Genomic DNA, 16942 nt, shown 5'->3' with positions numbered 1-16942 from the left:
CTTATTGTTAAGAGGAGGCGACCCACTCGGCAGGAGTCGTCGACGACATCAACACTTTTGCGAAATGGTTAAGCCGTAGTTTTTTCGTCGCGAATATCTCGATAAGGAGGCGACGGATCGCAGAAGGGAAAAACACGGATTCCTTTATTTTTCACTCTCTATCAAGATCGACATTTTCAAAAATGCTAAACGAGCCCATTGACTCAGGTCCCCAAGACCTAAGAATTTACCAAAGACCAGGGAAGCTTTAATCGCTCCCATCATTTTGCTATGTTTCATCGGTGTTCACCATGTTTATGTTGTGGATGGTATTAACATAAAGGCAACATACGAAGTGAAGTACCTGGGAGTTACGATAACCTCGAACCTCACATGGGGAACAAATATAAGGAATATTTGCGGCATAGCCCTGAAGAAATTAGGACTCTTCAAAAGTATTGTGGGAAAATTTTCGGACTGAAAAAGTAAAAGAAAGGTGCTATTTCGCACTCGTCCGACCGTACCTTGAATATGCAGCGAGTGTATGCGATCCGGTGCAGAAAGACTTAATCCGCGAACTGAATAAAATACAAAGGAAGGCTGCGCGTTTCGTCAAAAACTGCTAATGGCGTAGAGACAGCGTTACCCAGATGTTTAGCGAATTAGGCTGGGAGCCGCTGGAGACTCGGAGGCTGCGCGCTAGGCTTACAATTAGATTCCTTGAACAATTGAGAATGGATGTCTTAAAGAGCGACACGGAGAACATAATATTAGAGCCACACTATATTTCCAGGTCCGATAGAAGCGATAAATTAAGAGAGATGTTTTGCCGAACGGATGGATATGGGAATTCGTTTTCCCCCCGAACCATTAAGGACTTAAATAAATGCCGGTCCTAACTTCGTTAGAAAACTTCATTTTTATGTGTAAACGGCTGGTGTCCTAACATCCCCTGCCACACGCCTTTTAGGCAGCTTGCGGGGTATAATGTAGAAGTAGATCTGACGAAGGGGGAAAAAGACTGGACAAAGGTCTTATGCAAATAGCTCTTCCTGTCTATATATTTTAAAGTAAGTGTTTACAAAAAGTGCAGCAAACATGAAAAACTATTTAAACTATTAGTTGCCGTATCTGACTATCAAAAGTTGTACTTTCTAATATATTGATTCCTCAAAGAGGGTTCCTACTTAATAGTTAACGGCCCGTCATCTAAATGCGATTACCAGTCGAAGAGTAAATATTCCATCCGTTGAAAAACTTTTTCTCTAAAACTATAGGGGAATTCGTCCGAGGTCACGGCACGGAAGGTCTTCATAGCGAATTTTGGTACGAATTCCTCTCGGGTCAATGAATAGGACTTCGGCAAGAGGGCAAGCACCCATTGATTAATTTGAATTGCCATAAGCTGGCTTGTCTTCGTATTAAATCGTTCATTTAGAGACTCAAGATTATCCCTCGGGTAAGATCATTTGTTTACGAAGGGAGAAAGTTACAGTAATTCACACGCGTGCAAACATATGTGACCTACATAGCGACCGCTCCGTGACTCTTCCTCTACATGATACCACCTGAGACAATTTCTTTCACTCGATAAATGAAAAGCATCCTCACAGGATCCGAAAACACATCCCGACACACAACCAAAATTTGGAAAACCCAAATCACGAGACAAGATGTGTAAATTCGTCAGCGGAAAATGTGACGACGTTCATGAGGAACAACGTTACAGGCAATAAAGCATGTTTCAAAACAATAAGGAGGCAATCACTCAGTCCATCCTGGAATATGCTTCTTCTAGCACAATACTACTCTGAAAGGGATAAAGTCATAAATGTATTGCCTTAATAATCAGATTACGGTGGTACTATTTACTTTCTCTTCCAGAGCACAGGATGCCGCTACAAAGAAAAAATAGTCGAGGGAATGAAGTTCCGAACATTTTACACGAAAAATAACCCCCGACGCGCATTTACTTATCAATTAGCGATCGAAAAAGTTTCTCTCGACAGATTTCTTAAACACAAGATTTTATCTTCGGAATTAACATGCACACTATAGCCCACTGCTCTTCATATTACCTGCGATTTGCAGCGCGTAGCAAAAGAATATCGGGATGATTGTGTATTTGATTTCTCCGCCGTTAACGCGCCAAATTTGAATTACTTACATTTACGCACGCATTTACAACAGCGATATTTGAAGAAGATGAGAAGTTATAAAAAGTGAAATAACGCACATTTCAGTAGTCGCATATACACTAACATTCATTAAATAAAAAACCTTAACTATAGCAGCGAAGAGGGTGAAATTTTATACGATCAAAAACTTAAACACTATACGCGTCAAAGAGATGATATGAACTTTAAGGAAAACAGATACTTCATCAGCCCGATGCTATAAAGTAATATACTCGAGTTTATACAATATATTTTATTTTTTAATCTCCCATTAAAATATTACCTTCCTCGAATAACACGCGACAGGGTTCTTATTTATTCGCATTTATACTTACCCATTATGCAAAGGACCGCGCACGCCACCCACACAATCAAACTTGCAGGAACTGATCCAGCTCTTCGGAGAAGAGAACCCGGTGTCACGAAAATTCCTGAACCTACAGGGGAACATAACACAAAAGTACACGTTAGGTAGTGTTAAGTTTTTAAAGCTTGAGTTCCGAAAATGACTCATCATTGAAATGAATAATTGTCGAATTAAGAGAGAAGATGATTAAACTCACCGATCATAGTCCCGACGATAATAGCTATTCCACTCAGCAATCCAACTTGTCGTTTCATATTAACCGCCGAAGACGCCGTATTTTTACTGTCACGTGGGTCGGGTGCAGTCGGCGACGAGGGGTTTGTGGTTTTATGGGACACTTCATATTTCTTCCCATGTCTTCTAGGACTGATATCATTTTCTATTTCATTCATAACTGCAAGCAAAATGCAGAAGTAACTGTCAGCAATTTGCAGAGGATATTGCGTACGCCAAAAAACTTCTGATCATGAAATTCTCCAATATTTAACTATCCCTTTCACTGATAAATCAATTATTGAGGGGGGACTGTAGAGCTTCGAATGAATCCATGGGTTAAATATGGAAAATAGATACCATATGGCTAAATGAGTTAAAATTAATTTATAAGATAGTACTGGAGTAAATGATACTTAGAATTGATGCAAGAAGAATAACTCAAACTGGCGTCGTAGAACGGGGCAAAAATTTAAGCACTCGAGAAAATAATATCCTCAGGCCCACGTGTCCCCTACCTACTTAGGGGAAGTCCGTCTGCGCAGGGAGCAATTCCTCTGTTTCTCCAATATTCTTTCTTTTTCGTGAATGCAAGTCCGTATATCCGCAACTGTAGGAAAAACTGCACAAATAACACCTCTGTTTCACTCTGGAGTTTATATTCTTCGCTGCACACAATCAATGTTAAAACCTCTACCAATAATATTTTACATCCGGAAAACTCATTCACTGATCAGTCGGTCGTTGGGCTGTCGACGTCGTGCGCCTGCGTTCTCGCCGTCCAAACGACTTCGCATGCGAAGCAAGAGTGAGCTGTGGTGCTTGGTGAGGCGGGTGGAGCCGCGAAACGCGGCGGCATTATCACAATCCGTAGGGGAACGCACTGCTGAAGTTTTGGGGAAGGGGGAAGGGACCGCGATCAAAGGAAATGCCAATATCTCTTGGTAAATCTCCTCGCACGTGAAACGCAGTATTAAGAAGTCGTGATCAGCCCTGGTGAGCGAGAAATAATTCAACGAACGACTCCTAATGTTCAATGCCGAGAAAAAAATCATTGACTGCGTAAGTTCCCCGTTAACGCACAGCAGTTACCTGCAAAAAAAGTCATGCAGCTATTGTCCATTTTGCAGCCATTGTAAGGTGGCGCCCGGCGCTTTTGTTGAGGAGACCATAGGAGCGTAAGGATATACGATCGTTGTGTAGGAGGGCAGGATACCAACACGATGGAAATAGCCTGGATTCAATCGATAAATGGCAATTTCTTTTACCCCACAACAAATAGTTTGCATCACTAACCTTACTGGCAGCAAAATAAATAATACCATTGAATGGCAATAACATATATCACTACGTAATGAATGTAATTAATCACCGTATAAGGTTATGCCGATCGTCAATGGGTAAAGCCTTGAGGCAATCGGGGATATGCGGGGAGATGGTAATTTCTGAGCAAGACTAATTGCTCGCCTCGATTGCAATTAATAATACGAAGGTCGAATACCTTAGAATGCTTAATAAAAACACCACCAAACAAAGAATACATTACCACACATACGAGCCGCACTTACAGCAGAAGTGGAATTGGCCGACTCATGGGATTGATAAAAATTTAATAGACAGAGGCCTCATTCCATGTTCTACTGGACAATTTTATATCACATTAATCCTAAATTCCCTCTCTAAGCCACTAATAGCAGCGACGAAATGAGTGATTCATTTCCATATTGAAATCTAACCTCAATATATAAGCAGATTTTTCCTCGACTTAACATCAACAAACCGCCCCTGAAATTTGATATGTGAAAATAGCAACCAACGTTTATCGAACACTTACGCGGCCCCACAGAGATTGGAAGAGAACCAAATAACCGTCCATTCGGTTCGCGTACGCCTCTATTTGCTTGCCGCATTTCGCTAGGCAGTTGTTTGTGAAGAAATTGCATGATCCCTGGGTGACCTGCTGCACCCCGTCTACCTCCGTCTGCAGCGAAGAGAATGATGCATAGGGAAAACAAACTAAGGGACTATTGAGGGTGAGATCATATTACATGTTTTTCCCTATCGAATTTGGTTGCAATCCATTAAAAATACGTATTAATACTTCTATTTCTTATGCAGAACTGTGCGAATCTGATAGCTAGCCCTCCTCTTGCTATCTGGCTGTGGGTGTCAAAACTTTTTGAGGAACTCATTACCAGAGTATGAATGCAGTATTCATCGTGAGTACCGAAGGCTGCACAAGTATTAATGTTATGATGCACTCAGGACTTGAACAAATTACTGGCATTATTTATAAACAAACGGACTTGATCAAAATGTTCAGGTTTAAGTAGTGTAAAATGAGCTTAGGTATTCGTCATATAGCTACGGAACCAGCTAATCTCAGCCAAAAGTATTTCGCAATGGACAAAAAGAAGAGTCCATTGCTAAGGAACAAAACCAAGTCAATTACCGGACACACTTCAGATTCAGTGAGTGTATTATCGAATATTAGTGGAACTATTTTCTCATTTCCTCTGAATCATATGTTTGAAGTTCTTTTCATTTCTCTTAGGAATGTAGCGTGGAGAGTAACAGCCTGTCTGCAGAATCGAACAATGAGCTGTTCACAAAAACTCCAACAAGAGCAACTCAAGGTAGCTAGTTTAATTTTTGTGTTACATTTCTTAACAGGATTCCCAGTTCACAACCATGATAAGATTTTGAATACTTACTCTTACTTTTAAGAAAAAATGAATTTCCCTCGTATTGAAAAGCCTATCCAATTTGGTTATAGATGCTTGTATAATGTTGTAGGTGACCACTTATGTTATGGGGAGTATTGTGACCCATTTATGTGTCAATTAATGAAGTATGGATTCATAGCTATTGTTTTTTAATGCTTCCGGTGGTCGTGTTTATGGTTGTATGATAATTGCTATTCGTATAAAAATGCTCATCATCCTTCATCTTCTGGCCTCTTATGGAGTAGTTAATGTATGAACACTTAGAGACAATTAGTCATGCATGCCTTACCCGTATCAAACTTCCATGGATTCCTTTAATCTTTATTTTATCGCTAATCCATGGGTCTGAAATCTCTGCTATCACTATCAAGATATATTTCTTCTTTGCTATTTCAATGGAGTTCCCCAATAGTCTTTGGTTATAATTCATTCAGATTCATTGCATTTGTATTTCCTTTCAGTTTCCATTTTGGAAATACAAATTGTTTGCATAAGAATGTTTAAGTTTCTTTTTTTCTCCTCTTGAAAGGGGATATTCTCAACATCTGTTCAGTTCTGTCAGGTTAAATTCCCTCTTGGTGATTACAGTAGGGATAAACTATAACGTCTTCTATTAATTTTATTTGTATTTCATGATCTTATTCTCTTTGCTTCAGAATTCCCACTCACCTCTTTTTTTCTTAAGTTGGTTTCATTATCCTCCCTTATTCTCTTCTCCTTCCTTTGTACCTTTCTCACTCCATGGCTGTGTTATACGCACGTTACATAGCTTATCTATTCACTTTTATTATCACACAACACAGGAGGATACCAGCAGCAACAGCAGGTGATACCAACTTAGGAAACGAAAGCCAGAATCAGATGATCATTTTTTCTGTCTGTCATAGTGATAACTCCAGCCATAGCTTTTCAGAGACCAGAAAACTGATCACATTTTTCTGAATCACACGGTCGTTCCACCGTCCCTTTTTCCACTGCTACTTCCATCGCATTCTCTATTTACAGGTGTCACTCTGTTACAAGTCAAATATGGTGTTCCAATCACTGTTTTAGGCTGTGTTTTCTGATTGGCTGAAAGAGGGTTCAAACAATTGTTTCAGCAGTGGAGAAAGGGACATGTGTTGTAGTTCTTGACCGCATTTACTTATTTAAAACTGATGGGGATGGGCTAGCTAGGCTTGGTCAACATGTCAACTTTTCACCAACCTTTTCCTCTTTTATTCAAGCATCATCAAAACTGAGAACAATATCAACAATAACTATACAGAAATAACTGTGAAATAAAAATATGCAAACATTTTTGTACTTTAAAGTTTTTGGTCCTGTAGTCTAGGTAACTAGGTTACAAGGAAACATCAAAAAATTTAAATTGTAATTTTTAGACATCTTTTGCTTTCTGCACGTTACAAAAGAAATAAATAGTACATAGTAGTCTACTGGGTGGTGGGTTAAAGTGTTTGTGGATGTGCTGTGGGTTAATTAGGCAAGGGGTTAGTTTATGACAATTGGCTTTCTCTTTGTGATAGGACCAGTCCTACTGATAATTTTCCTTCTCTTGCCATACTCATTCAATCTTGAGTTCTGATTATACATTACAAGGAGTCAATATAACCCCTTGGGAGTCATAGAAACAGGGGCAGATCTAGCTATGGGGGGCAGGCACACCCTCTTTAAGTTTTCTTTTTCACAGTAATACCAGTCCTTTCATGTTACAATGAGCATATTCAACATTCCTCAATCCCTGGTGCTAATACAAAATTCCAGCTTGTTTCTCCACTCCATGAGCTTCTGCCCTCTTCCAGAAAATCCCTTATCCATTATTAAGATTTGGGTTGATGAAACTTGGATCCGAATTTTTATTGACTTTCTTACTGCAATTCATTGATTTTGTAATATAAATATTCATCACAAAGTGATCAAATTTATGTTTTTAAAAATGAAAGTATCTTATTATAAGTGGCTAAAAAAATATTATGAAGGGTTCTAACAAGCTCTGATTTGTTTTTCTTTTGCTTTCCTTATACCTGTAGTGTCTTGTTATCATTGTAAATTTACAGGAGGAAGAGGAAAGAGAGATCGTCGGAGTTCAGAATGGGAAATCTTGGAAGGTTTAAGGGATGGACAGCGATTTGAATGGAAACCAAATGTTTTTGAGGGCTATCTTCATAAGAAGAGAAAATGGCCCTTAAAAGGGTGGCATAAGGTATAAATAAATTCTGTATTGTGCTTTCATTAATTATCCAATTGAATTACGTTTATTTGGTAAAATGCACTTGAAAATGAACCAGAATGAATTTGAAGGCTGAATAAAATTCTGTGCAGGGAAAGGGCCAAATTTTATGATAATGCATCTTTGTATTCCATCAAGGGTACAAGTGAGATTTGACATTAACATGCGTCCACAACTTTGAAATCTGTTCTATTCACTACATTACTTACACTAAATTCTCCATTCCACAAATTCAAAGGGACTGGAAAAAATGATAACCTCATTGTAAGGGGGTTTGGTATACGGATGCATTTTGCAGGTTGCATCTTAGCAGGAGGGGCATAGAGTTTGCGGTGATTGTCAAAGTTAGCCATGAATACAGCACCTATAGTAGGCACCTATGGTGGAAGGTTTTTCGATGGGACAAGAAATTCCTACCGGGATAAAATATAAGCATGTCCATAACGTGTAAAATCCCTTGTATGACTGATTGAGTGACTCACTCACTGATGGATAAGAATTCCTTTCATCGCTGAGGTGCCTCCTTTGTCTTTTTCCTTCCTCTCCACCCCCCTTCTGAGATGACTGACTGTATAGGTCTTCAGAACTTGGCCCCTACCCTCATGGTTTATCCTCATGGGGTCCTCCCTGGGATCCCAACTGATGATGGATACAAATTCTCAACTTCTTCCTGAAGATTTAGGAAGCTGAAATTTTAAGGGAGTCTGAAGATTATTGGAAGGAAATATTGAAACCCTGACTTCCAGCAACCTTCCCTTGGAAAAAATTCAAAATGGTGCAAATTCTGGATTTTCCTTGCCCACCTATAGGTCACAGCCTTGTGTAATTGGGGGATCTCAACCTACGTTAATTATTTGGATTGGGGATAGGTTGGTGATCCATAACATGGGAATTGGCATGCTTGTTATTTTCATTAAACCTTGGAATCCAGAGAAACAAGTTTGAACCTGAACTTCAATAAGCCACTTGATCATCAAGGATGTATGTGACCCCATTGACAGAATATGGGAATTTTTCCAATGACTCCAGATACTGCCGCAGAATAGAAATTTTGCGTGAAAATTGCAAATACTGTGATAATTCGCCTCCTCCTCCTCAAAAGTATTCAAAATGCTTTCATTCTGGTCATTCCATGCATGCCTGCTGTCAATGACATCTAATGCTGAAAGTATGCACTCTATCCCACATTCATTCATGGGTGTTGAGGTGTCTTTAGGCAACAAAATTTCTTCACTGACCAAGCTGAGATCTTTAGATGATGTACCCGCAACCTCTAATGTATGATTGTTATGAGATAAAGAGCGATACCTTTTACCATACTGTTATCCCCCTACCAGATTCAATATCCATGGTTAGCAAAAGATGAAGAAATGGAATGCGTCTAAGGTTACGCTCGCATTGCTGCTTCTGGTAAGCTGCGCAGCTTGAGGGTATGCCCAATCAGCTGTGTGAAAATAAAGCTTCAGGCCACAAAAAAAGGGAGATAAATATTTAATATCTTTGGATAATTTAAAATTTGGTATTGAAATCGCAGATAAACGCAGGTTAAGATAAATTCTTACTGAAGGCTGTGTGTGGACTTTGTTACAGGGATGTTTCTTAATGATAGAGGATTGTTATGGGAAGTTTTTCTCTGTGCTTTATGATAGGAAGATCCTGGGGTGGAGGCTAAAGTTTAGTTATAAGGAGGTTTTTGTAAAATTTTGGAGGTTTATGGAGGTTCTTAATAAAGGGTTTTACGGTGTATGTATTTGATATATCTGTAAGTTTTGTCATCTCCGCTAGAAACATGCATAACTATTTTATTATTCTTATTATTTTCAGAGGTATTTTGTCCTTGATAAAGGAATTCTCGTATATGCGAAGAACCCAAGTGGAATTGCCCGAGGAAAGCTACATGGCTCAGTGGATGTTGGCCTCTCAGTGGTTACCACAAAAGAAATTAGGCGAAGGATGGATATTGATGCTGAAGAATGTATTTACCACTTAAAGGTACATAAAATAACAAAGCAAGTTATCCTCGGAAGATTACGGTCTTCTTACCTGGTAATGCCTGTCAACTAACATTGAATGGATTCAAAGAGGAGATTGTCTTTTTCTTGAGAGATATCTAGTAAGTTATTGAATTGCAACATAAAAATATAAGTTGACCTAAATTACTCACTGTATTGAAATGACTTGGAGAAAGAGGTTTATATGGTAGATGAATGTTACCTTGTAATCAAATTGCAACATGAAAAAGCAAAATTATTCAAATATGAGACTGAAAAACTTTTCTTTTTTGTTGCTGATTCAGTAAATGTTTAAAGGGTCAGAAGAAAATGTCTTAGAAAAAGTATGGTTTGTATCTGCATTCAATCCATGAATAACATGTATAACATAGGAGGGCCGAGGGGATCATGATAGTGTTGATAATGTGCTTGGCTGATGATCGAAGGATCCGTGGGTCAAATCCTAGTCTACCGGACACCACCAAACAAAATCCTTAAAGTTTGAGGTGGCTACAGGAAAGGAACTGCCCCCCCCCCCCCCCTTAACTGGAATGCGTGAAATTCGCTAGCTTGTGGCTTACTCTGTGGTAAACTCTACCCACACTTATCCCAAGCACTCTTCAATGAATAGGGGTTGAATCCGGTTGAATGAGTCAGAACAGGATTAATGTATATAAAATTTGTGGGATAAAATATATTCATCTTTCCCTTTTTGTTTCGTAGGCCAAGTCTTCAGAGTCCTTTACAAGGTGGGTGGAGATGCTGAGAAAGCATAGGCTGTTCAGACAGCATTTATTAACGTACGGTGAACGCAGCATGCATCAGGCTTCAGTTTCTCCTACTGCAGCATACGACCAGTGTCGTACTTCACCAAAAGAACTGACTGTAACCACCAGTGATTTTGATTCAGCGAACACAAATGCTCTGAAGTCATCACCAACTCCTTTCTCTGGATCCTTATCCCAGAATGTTGAGCACCTGGAACCTCGGGAATCTGATATTGATGCTGCATCTACTACGACAGGTGAAATCATCTTCTAGCCACATCTTAATGGATTTCCATGTCACATGTAAAATTTCAATTAAATTTGACCCATTGGATCTCATTGAAGGTGGAGGACCAGCAACTAATGCAGTTTCTGGCTCTCCGGGCGAGAGGCATTTGGGCAAAGGTGCTGGAGGTATGCTTCTCGGAGCAGGAGGGGGAGGTAGCCAACTAGCAGCATGGGTGGTGGACTCTGCACCTCCTTTGGAAGCTCTGGCTAGGGAGCTGGCCCTCACCAGGCACAACCTTCACAGTCTTACTCGAATACTTGCCTCAATTAGTAGCATCCCATCTAATGATACTGAGGTAGTAAATCCCTTTACCTTGATGCATTGAGATTTCATGCTTTGTGTGAGTTGCTCCCTTAGACCTATTTCTGTTTAGTACTGCTTGGTTTTTGCATTTAATGACTTATATCCACTATTTTGAGCCATCCATTGAATTTGGATAAATGTAATTGAATTTTTCTGTCCTTTTAAACTTATCACTCTGCTTGCTTGAATTCCAATCCATTTCGTATTTAGTGAGTAAATTAGGATGAACTTTTTGAAGTAAAAATTATATATATAATGAGAGGGTAATCATTCCTCCCTCGTGACTGGCCATGTTTTGCCATTTTTGGTGATATTTTACTTCTCTAAAACTTGCATTATTATATTGAAATTTTCTAAGTATATAGAGTAGAATGTTGTCAACATTTACCTGTTTCTCAACAATGAAATATTTTCATCTGAGAAAATACTGAGGTAACATTTTCCAATTAGAGGTACAGGCAAATTTTTGCTAGGATCTACTTAATTTGCCCTGAAAATTTTAAGATAGTAGCCCAAAATTCAAGTAAAATAAATTACAAAAAAACACCAGTTGGGTGTTCTCTTAAGACAGTAACTGTATTATTCAGGAAAGAATGATGATTGTCAAAGTTTTTTTTTGTGTCGATGAATGCATGGTGAATTGCCATGGTCATGGAGTGCATGCTCTCATGCAAATGGTTGACTTAAGGGTTTTCCTGTGCCATTTATTGATTCACTTCCTTGCCTGGTGGTGAGGTAATGAGATCATTCCATTGCTAAGGGTTGTAATTGGTTTCCTAGAAATGATTATCTTATAGCCTAGCCATTGCAAGTGGTTTGGAAAGGTTTAAGAGTAATTACTTAATAAATTTGATCATCTATCTGAATGGAGAGAGAGGAAAGACAATTCAAATTATTAAAACATTTTTGATAAATTTATTCTCAAGTATGTTAATTTATTCTCTGTTCCATGTTCTTTTTCTCTCCATCTTTTGCACCTATTTTGCTGAGAAAGCTGTTGTTTTGAGGTAGAAAAGGGTGGTAAAGAGGAGTGTGGGAAAGAGAGATTGGGGGAATCATTAGAGGGAATCATCCTCTTCATCACAAGCTACTTTCAGAATCATATGTTAAATTTCCTTCCTTCTGTCAAGACATTTCCCTCCGTTTAGTCTAGACAGTTATGTTTCTCTTTTCTTTAATTATAAATTATAGATTATTTAACTAAAAGCTGGTATAGAGCGTTCCACATTTAGTTGACAGTATGGGCTCTTATGGAGAATCGTTTCCCATGTTAATCTCCATAAGGCCAGGAGCGCGGTGTTGTCAATAACAACACGAAAATTAATGTTGCGTTATGCACTGATTAAAAATTTTATTCTAAAGTAGAAATAGATGCTGCATTTATTGGTGCCAATAGTTTTTCGATAAAAATTATAACAAAAGCTTTAAAAAACATTTCCTTACGTTTCCGTCAGAAACGTGTATTTTTTTACTTTATCTTCTTCTCGCAGTTTCTGCCTGACCGTTGTCTGTATTGAATTGAATCTTCTGCAAATAATTCTTCACACTATTTTCTCTTTGAAGGCCATCATAAATTGTACAAATATTGAGTTAAAATGCTGTTATGCCAAAGAAACACCCTTTAGGACAAGAAAATTTTGATTTTTGCAAGGTAAAAAGTAGTCGCTTACTAACTTACGTTTCTTACGTCGTAGGTCCCTATATGCTGCGTATCAAATATGAAGAAAACTACAAAGTTATTTTTGGTGAAAAAATTATTAACTTATATCAGTTCTGAAGTGAGTTACAATGTTTTGATCTTAAGAAAAAATATTACGGCGCCGCTTGGCCGGGCTTCTTGCTTTTCTTGCGCGCAGGGGGAAAATTCTCGGGCGGAAAAGGAGTTCTTTGTCAATGTATACTATGAAATGTATTAATCTATTCGTTTGATATCCTAAACAGAGAATACTCATACGTCGTAACAGCAGTGTTTTTATCTGAATACATTGATACACGAAAGTAAGCAAGCGGCTTGGAAATAAGACGCTTTCGCCTTGGGTGTTTCGGTCCCATCGCGGAAACCAAGAACGAGAATATCTCATAATCGGTGCGAAACACTACCCCATCCAGTGCACGCCTTTTACAAAAGGGGGCTTGGGTTTTTTCTGAGTTCCTTTCATAGGGTACCATAAAACCTGCACCAGAATCGACCCTAGCCGAAGGGGCTGTGGGAAGAATTTACGAAGGCGTTCAGTTTGTCATTGCATTTTTTTGGAGTGAACAATTGTTGTGTGGTCTGCTGAATTTGAGAATTGTGAAGTGTGTTTTACACTCATCTCTGCTGTAACACGCCCAATCAATATGTCCGATACAAAGAAGAGGAGAAAAGGTGAGAAGCTCATAAGCCGCGAAAGACAGATGGTGCTCAAAGTCTTCTCGTACTTCAGGAAATCTCTCAGCATTAGTGAGGCCTGCCGAGAAGCTTCGAAGGCTACTGGGTGTTCGGAGTCCACTGTTCACAAAGTGAGAAAGGAAAGCTCCCGTGGTCCATTACTCTTTCAAAAACTAAAGAAATTAGACGGCCTTACAAAAATTCGAGAGCAGTGATTTTCGACGATTTTGAGAGATCGGGAATTAGAAGGAAGGTACATGAATCCTTCGTGAAAAATATTCCTCCGACTTTAAAATCCATCTTAAACTCGGTAAATATGGATAATATTCTCCCAGATTACAAAAGGACAACACTATATCGTCTTCTTTTGGACATAGGCTTCGTGTACGAACGCAGGGGGAAAAGAATCATCCTTATCGAAAGGGATGATATTATTTGTTGGTGGCACAATTCATTATATAAGACAGCTAAAAAAAGGTCGCGAACACAGGAGGAGTGTATTCACAGCGAAAGTTGGATTAATGTTGGACAAATAGTGAACATTAGTTTGCGAAACAAACAATTAGAATATCCGCGTCAAGCTTTCCTTGCTGGACTTAATACTGGGCTTGGCCCTCACTTCCCGAGGATGTCGATTTGCAGTTATACACACAGGAACGGAAAATGGGTTCATAAAAGGAGCATCGTATGTGTTTCTGTATAAAAAGAACTCAATGGATGAGCATAAAGAAGTGGGTGGCGAGTGTTACGAGAGATGGTTGGAGCACTCACTTCTTGCAAACTTACCCGAAGGATCAATTATAGTGGTAGATAATGCCTCTTATTACTCAAGGAAATTGGAATCCTTGCCTACTACAATGTGGAGGAAAAAGAACATGAGGAGGAAAATAAACAAGAGGAAATTAGCTTCGAAGATGTCACCCTGAAAAGAGATCTTTAATTTACAATAAATCAAGTACGGGAAAATTATAAAAAATTAAAGATTGATGATGTCTTACACAACATCGCCTTTCATGTAATACTAGCCATAGCCAAAAAATATTGCATAATATGGAAGGAATAGACATTTTGTCTCATTCAGGAGTGGCGATAATTTTTATTAACCTTCAATTTATTGTTATTTTTTTACATTACTAATTATTCATTATTCATCTTGTGCATTGAATAAGTACATACATAAAATAACAAAAGACTTTTCCTTTTATATTGCAGCAAAGGTATTGTGATTTACGCTAAAAAATTCCTTAATTTACGCAGTCTTTCGTGCGATCCCTAACTCCTTTTTGAACTAAACCGTTTTGGTGCCATAATATGTGTGGTTGCATAAGCTGTTAGAATGCCTGCCGGCGGAGCGGAAGCTTGGCAACACTGTTATCCATAAGGCCCGTACTGTCAACTAAATGTGGAACGCTCTATAGCACTTTTCCACAATATTTTAATGCATGCTAAGAATTTTGGCTCACAGAGCCATCCTCTGGTACAAGGTGTTGTATTACTTATGAAGTCGCTACTTATTCTCGCCTCTCCACTTCTAACAACATGCGGCCTCTCTTTTTAACTTACCCTCCTTTTTTAATCATCTCCACCCCCTCACACTCACCCCCCCTGGGCCTTCCCGTTTTCTGTGGTTCTTCCCACGCGTCATTATTCAACAGTTATGACTAGAGTCCTCCACCTAGGGTTTCACATATCTCCTTAGTTGTATCTTTTCTCACTGTCTCCTCTCTGTAAACCTATTTCCCACTCCTTCTTCAACCATATCAAATCCTTCCCCCACCCCTTTCTCAAAGTTATAAAAGTGATGTTCATATGTAATACAGTGTCTTGTACTAGAAGATGGCTGTGTGAGCCGAAACTCGCCGTACGCATTAAAATACTGTGGAAAAGTGCTACCTGCTTTTATTGAAATATGTCGAACTCCCACCATATAATGCCTGAATCTGTTGAACTTATTTAGATTATTTTGTAAAAATAGCAGAGAGGAATCTTGATGGAACTTTTTCTAGGGATTTTATTTTCAGTATTTATCTTGTGATAGACAGAATGTAGTTTTCCTAATGATGTGAATGCTTGTTAGCATAGATATATCTCTTTCCTGTTTGGGTCATGTTTCTCCTTTAGTACATTGTGTATTTGTTTTTGGCCCTCTGCTGGGTAAAGGATTGCATAGTTGGTGATAATGCAATGCTAGTGTCATCTATTGAAATGTCAGCCAGAATGCAACCCTTGATCTAATGGAAAACTCTTAAACTTTTTTCAGCTAATTTACTGCAAAGCAATGCATTTAACTCTTTAAAACTAATCGCTAAGGCTGTTCAAGTCTTGACTTTTAGAGATTTGAGTGACTTGTAAAGTAATATGCTGAATGCAATGTACTAAAGTAATATGTATTCCCTTACATTTGTGTGACAATTTCATGTGAGTCATACCAAAACATATTGAGAAATTTTGTAGTTTTAGACCTAGGGTGTAGAGGATTGCAGAGCCTTGACTCTGGTGTAGGGCTTACTAACAATGGTCACAAAGTTTTCAACGTATGAACGTAGGCAACTTATAGCTTGAGTACATGCCCAATGAGTTAAAACAAGATGTTGATGTTTTTATTCAGACCGAATCTAATTGTAAGCGTTACAATTGCATAACATGATTTCCATGATCAAAATTCCTTATCTAGCTTAAAGATATCAAGTCATTTTCAATGGTGACCCTCATTTTACTCTGTGTTCTGTATGCATGCTGGGGATACCTCCCTCTTCTACAAACCATGTTTTCATCTTCCCTCCCCTATGTTCTTTACCTTCCCTTTTTTTGACATGGATTTAGAAGTCCTCATATGTTAGGGAACCATTTCTTTTAGATACATTGAAGCATACAGGAGTAACGTGGATTGAACTTTTGATTAAATTTTGTGTCAGTTTTAAGTTGACCTTACCCATAAAAAATAAAAGTACATTTAATGTAGTCTACGAAATGAATAATCAATTGTTTGATGAAATCTTGAAGTTATATTTTTTAAATGTCTGTAAATGATGATTATCTTGATGTTAGCTTAAGTTTTCATATATCAGGGTTCCCACTCAACTGTGAATGTGATGTGAATTTCATCTGCCGTGAAAAAAACCTAGGAAAAGCCGTGAATTTCGTCAATGAACTTTAAAAATCTCTCAAATTTGATTGTAGAACTACGATTGATTGATCAAAAGAAAAATCGATTCTTCGATCATGATTCAAGGCCGAGTCACGTGCAAACGCTGTCCACCCATTTATCTGCACACGTGTATTCGAAGCGCAATTATTATTCCATATGCTATGACGACACATTGGCCTTAAGCCTGTAATAGGGTAGTTTCCTTCATCAAAGAAAACGAAAGGCATTGATTGCGATTCATTACCCACCATTACTGTATTCATAATATACAAATTATTTCGTTTTAGAAATACCGGTTTAGACGAATGGCAATGGTCCATTTTTATCCTCATTTGAAAAGGGCCAGATTGGCGCCCATGCGATGCCACTCCACGTGACATC

The 16942-nt window shown here is 38.6% G+C and overlaps 2 protein-coding genes across 9 annotated transcripts in view; one reads left to right on the top strand and one right to left on the bottom strand.

Moving 5' to 3' along the window:
• The window catches only part of LOC124155513 (b(0,+)-type amino acid transporter 1-like), a 72970-nt gene extending 68300 nt beyond the window's left edge, over positions 1–4670 (bottom strand). The window contains exons 1-3 of one of the 4 annotated variants that reach the window (XM_046529394.1): positions 4571–4670; positions 2720–2917; positions 2492–2593 (exon numbers count right to left, since the gene is read on the bottom strand). In XM_046529394.1, the coding sequence (XP_046385350.1) occupies positions 2492–2593; positions 2720–2917; positions 4571–4646 (376 nt within the window). In that variant the 5' untranslated portion in view covers positions 4647–4670. Of the gene's footprint in view, positions 1–2491; positions 2594–2719; positions 2918–3152; positions 3934–4570 lie in introns of those variants that run through there. The other 3 variants (XM_046529395.1, XM_046529397.1, XM_046529398.1) reach the window with 3 other exon arrangements.
• Positions 4671–4675: 5 nt separating this feature from the next.
• Positions 4676–16942, top strand: part of LOC124155511 (oxysterol-binding protein-related protein 3-like) — a 63583-nt gene continuing 51316 nt past the window's right edge. For 4 of the 5 annotated variants that reach the window (XM_046529391.1, XM_046529392.1, XM_046529390.1 and 1 more), the window contains exons 1-7: positions 4676–4769; positions 4855–5207; positions 5291–5372; positions 7520–7665; positions 9517–9684; positions 10407–10707; positions 10796–11034. In XM_046529391.1, the coding sequence (XP_046385347.1) occupies positions 5076–5207; positions 5291–5372; positions 7520–7665; positions 9517–9684; positions 10407–10707; positions 10796–11034 (1068 nt within the window). In that variant the 5' untranslated portion in view covers positions 4676–4769; positions 4855–5075. The remainder of the gene's footprint in view (positions 4770–4854; positions 5208–5290; positions 5373–7519; positions 7666–9516; positions 9685–10406; positions 10708–10795; positions 11035–16942) is intronic. The other variant, XM_046529393.1, reaches the window with a different exon arrangement.

Source organism: Ischnura elegans, chromosome 3 (assembly GCF_921293095.1).
Source record: "Ischnura elegans chromosome 3, ioIscEleg1.1, whole genome shotgun sequence".
In the NCBI taxonomy this organism is placed as follows: domain Eukaryota; kingdom Metazoa; phylum Arthropoda; class Insecta; order Odonata; family Coenagrionidae; genus Ischnura; species Ischnura elegans.
Note: the sequence above shows the minus strand (reverse complement) of the source record. Positions and strands in the feature narration are given on the sequence as shown.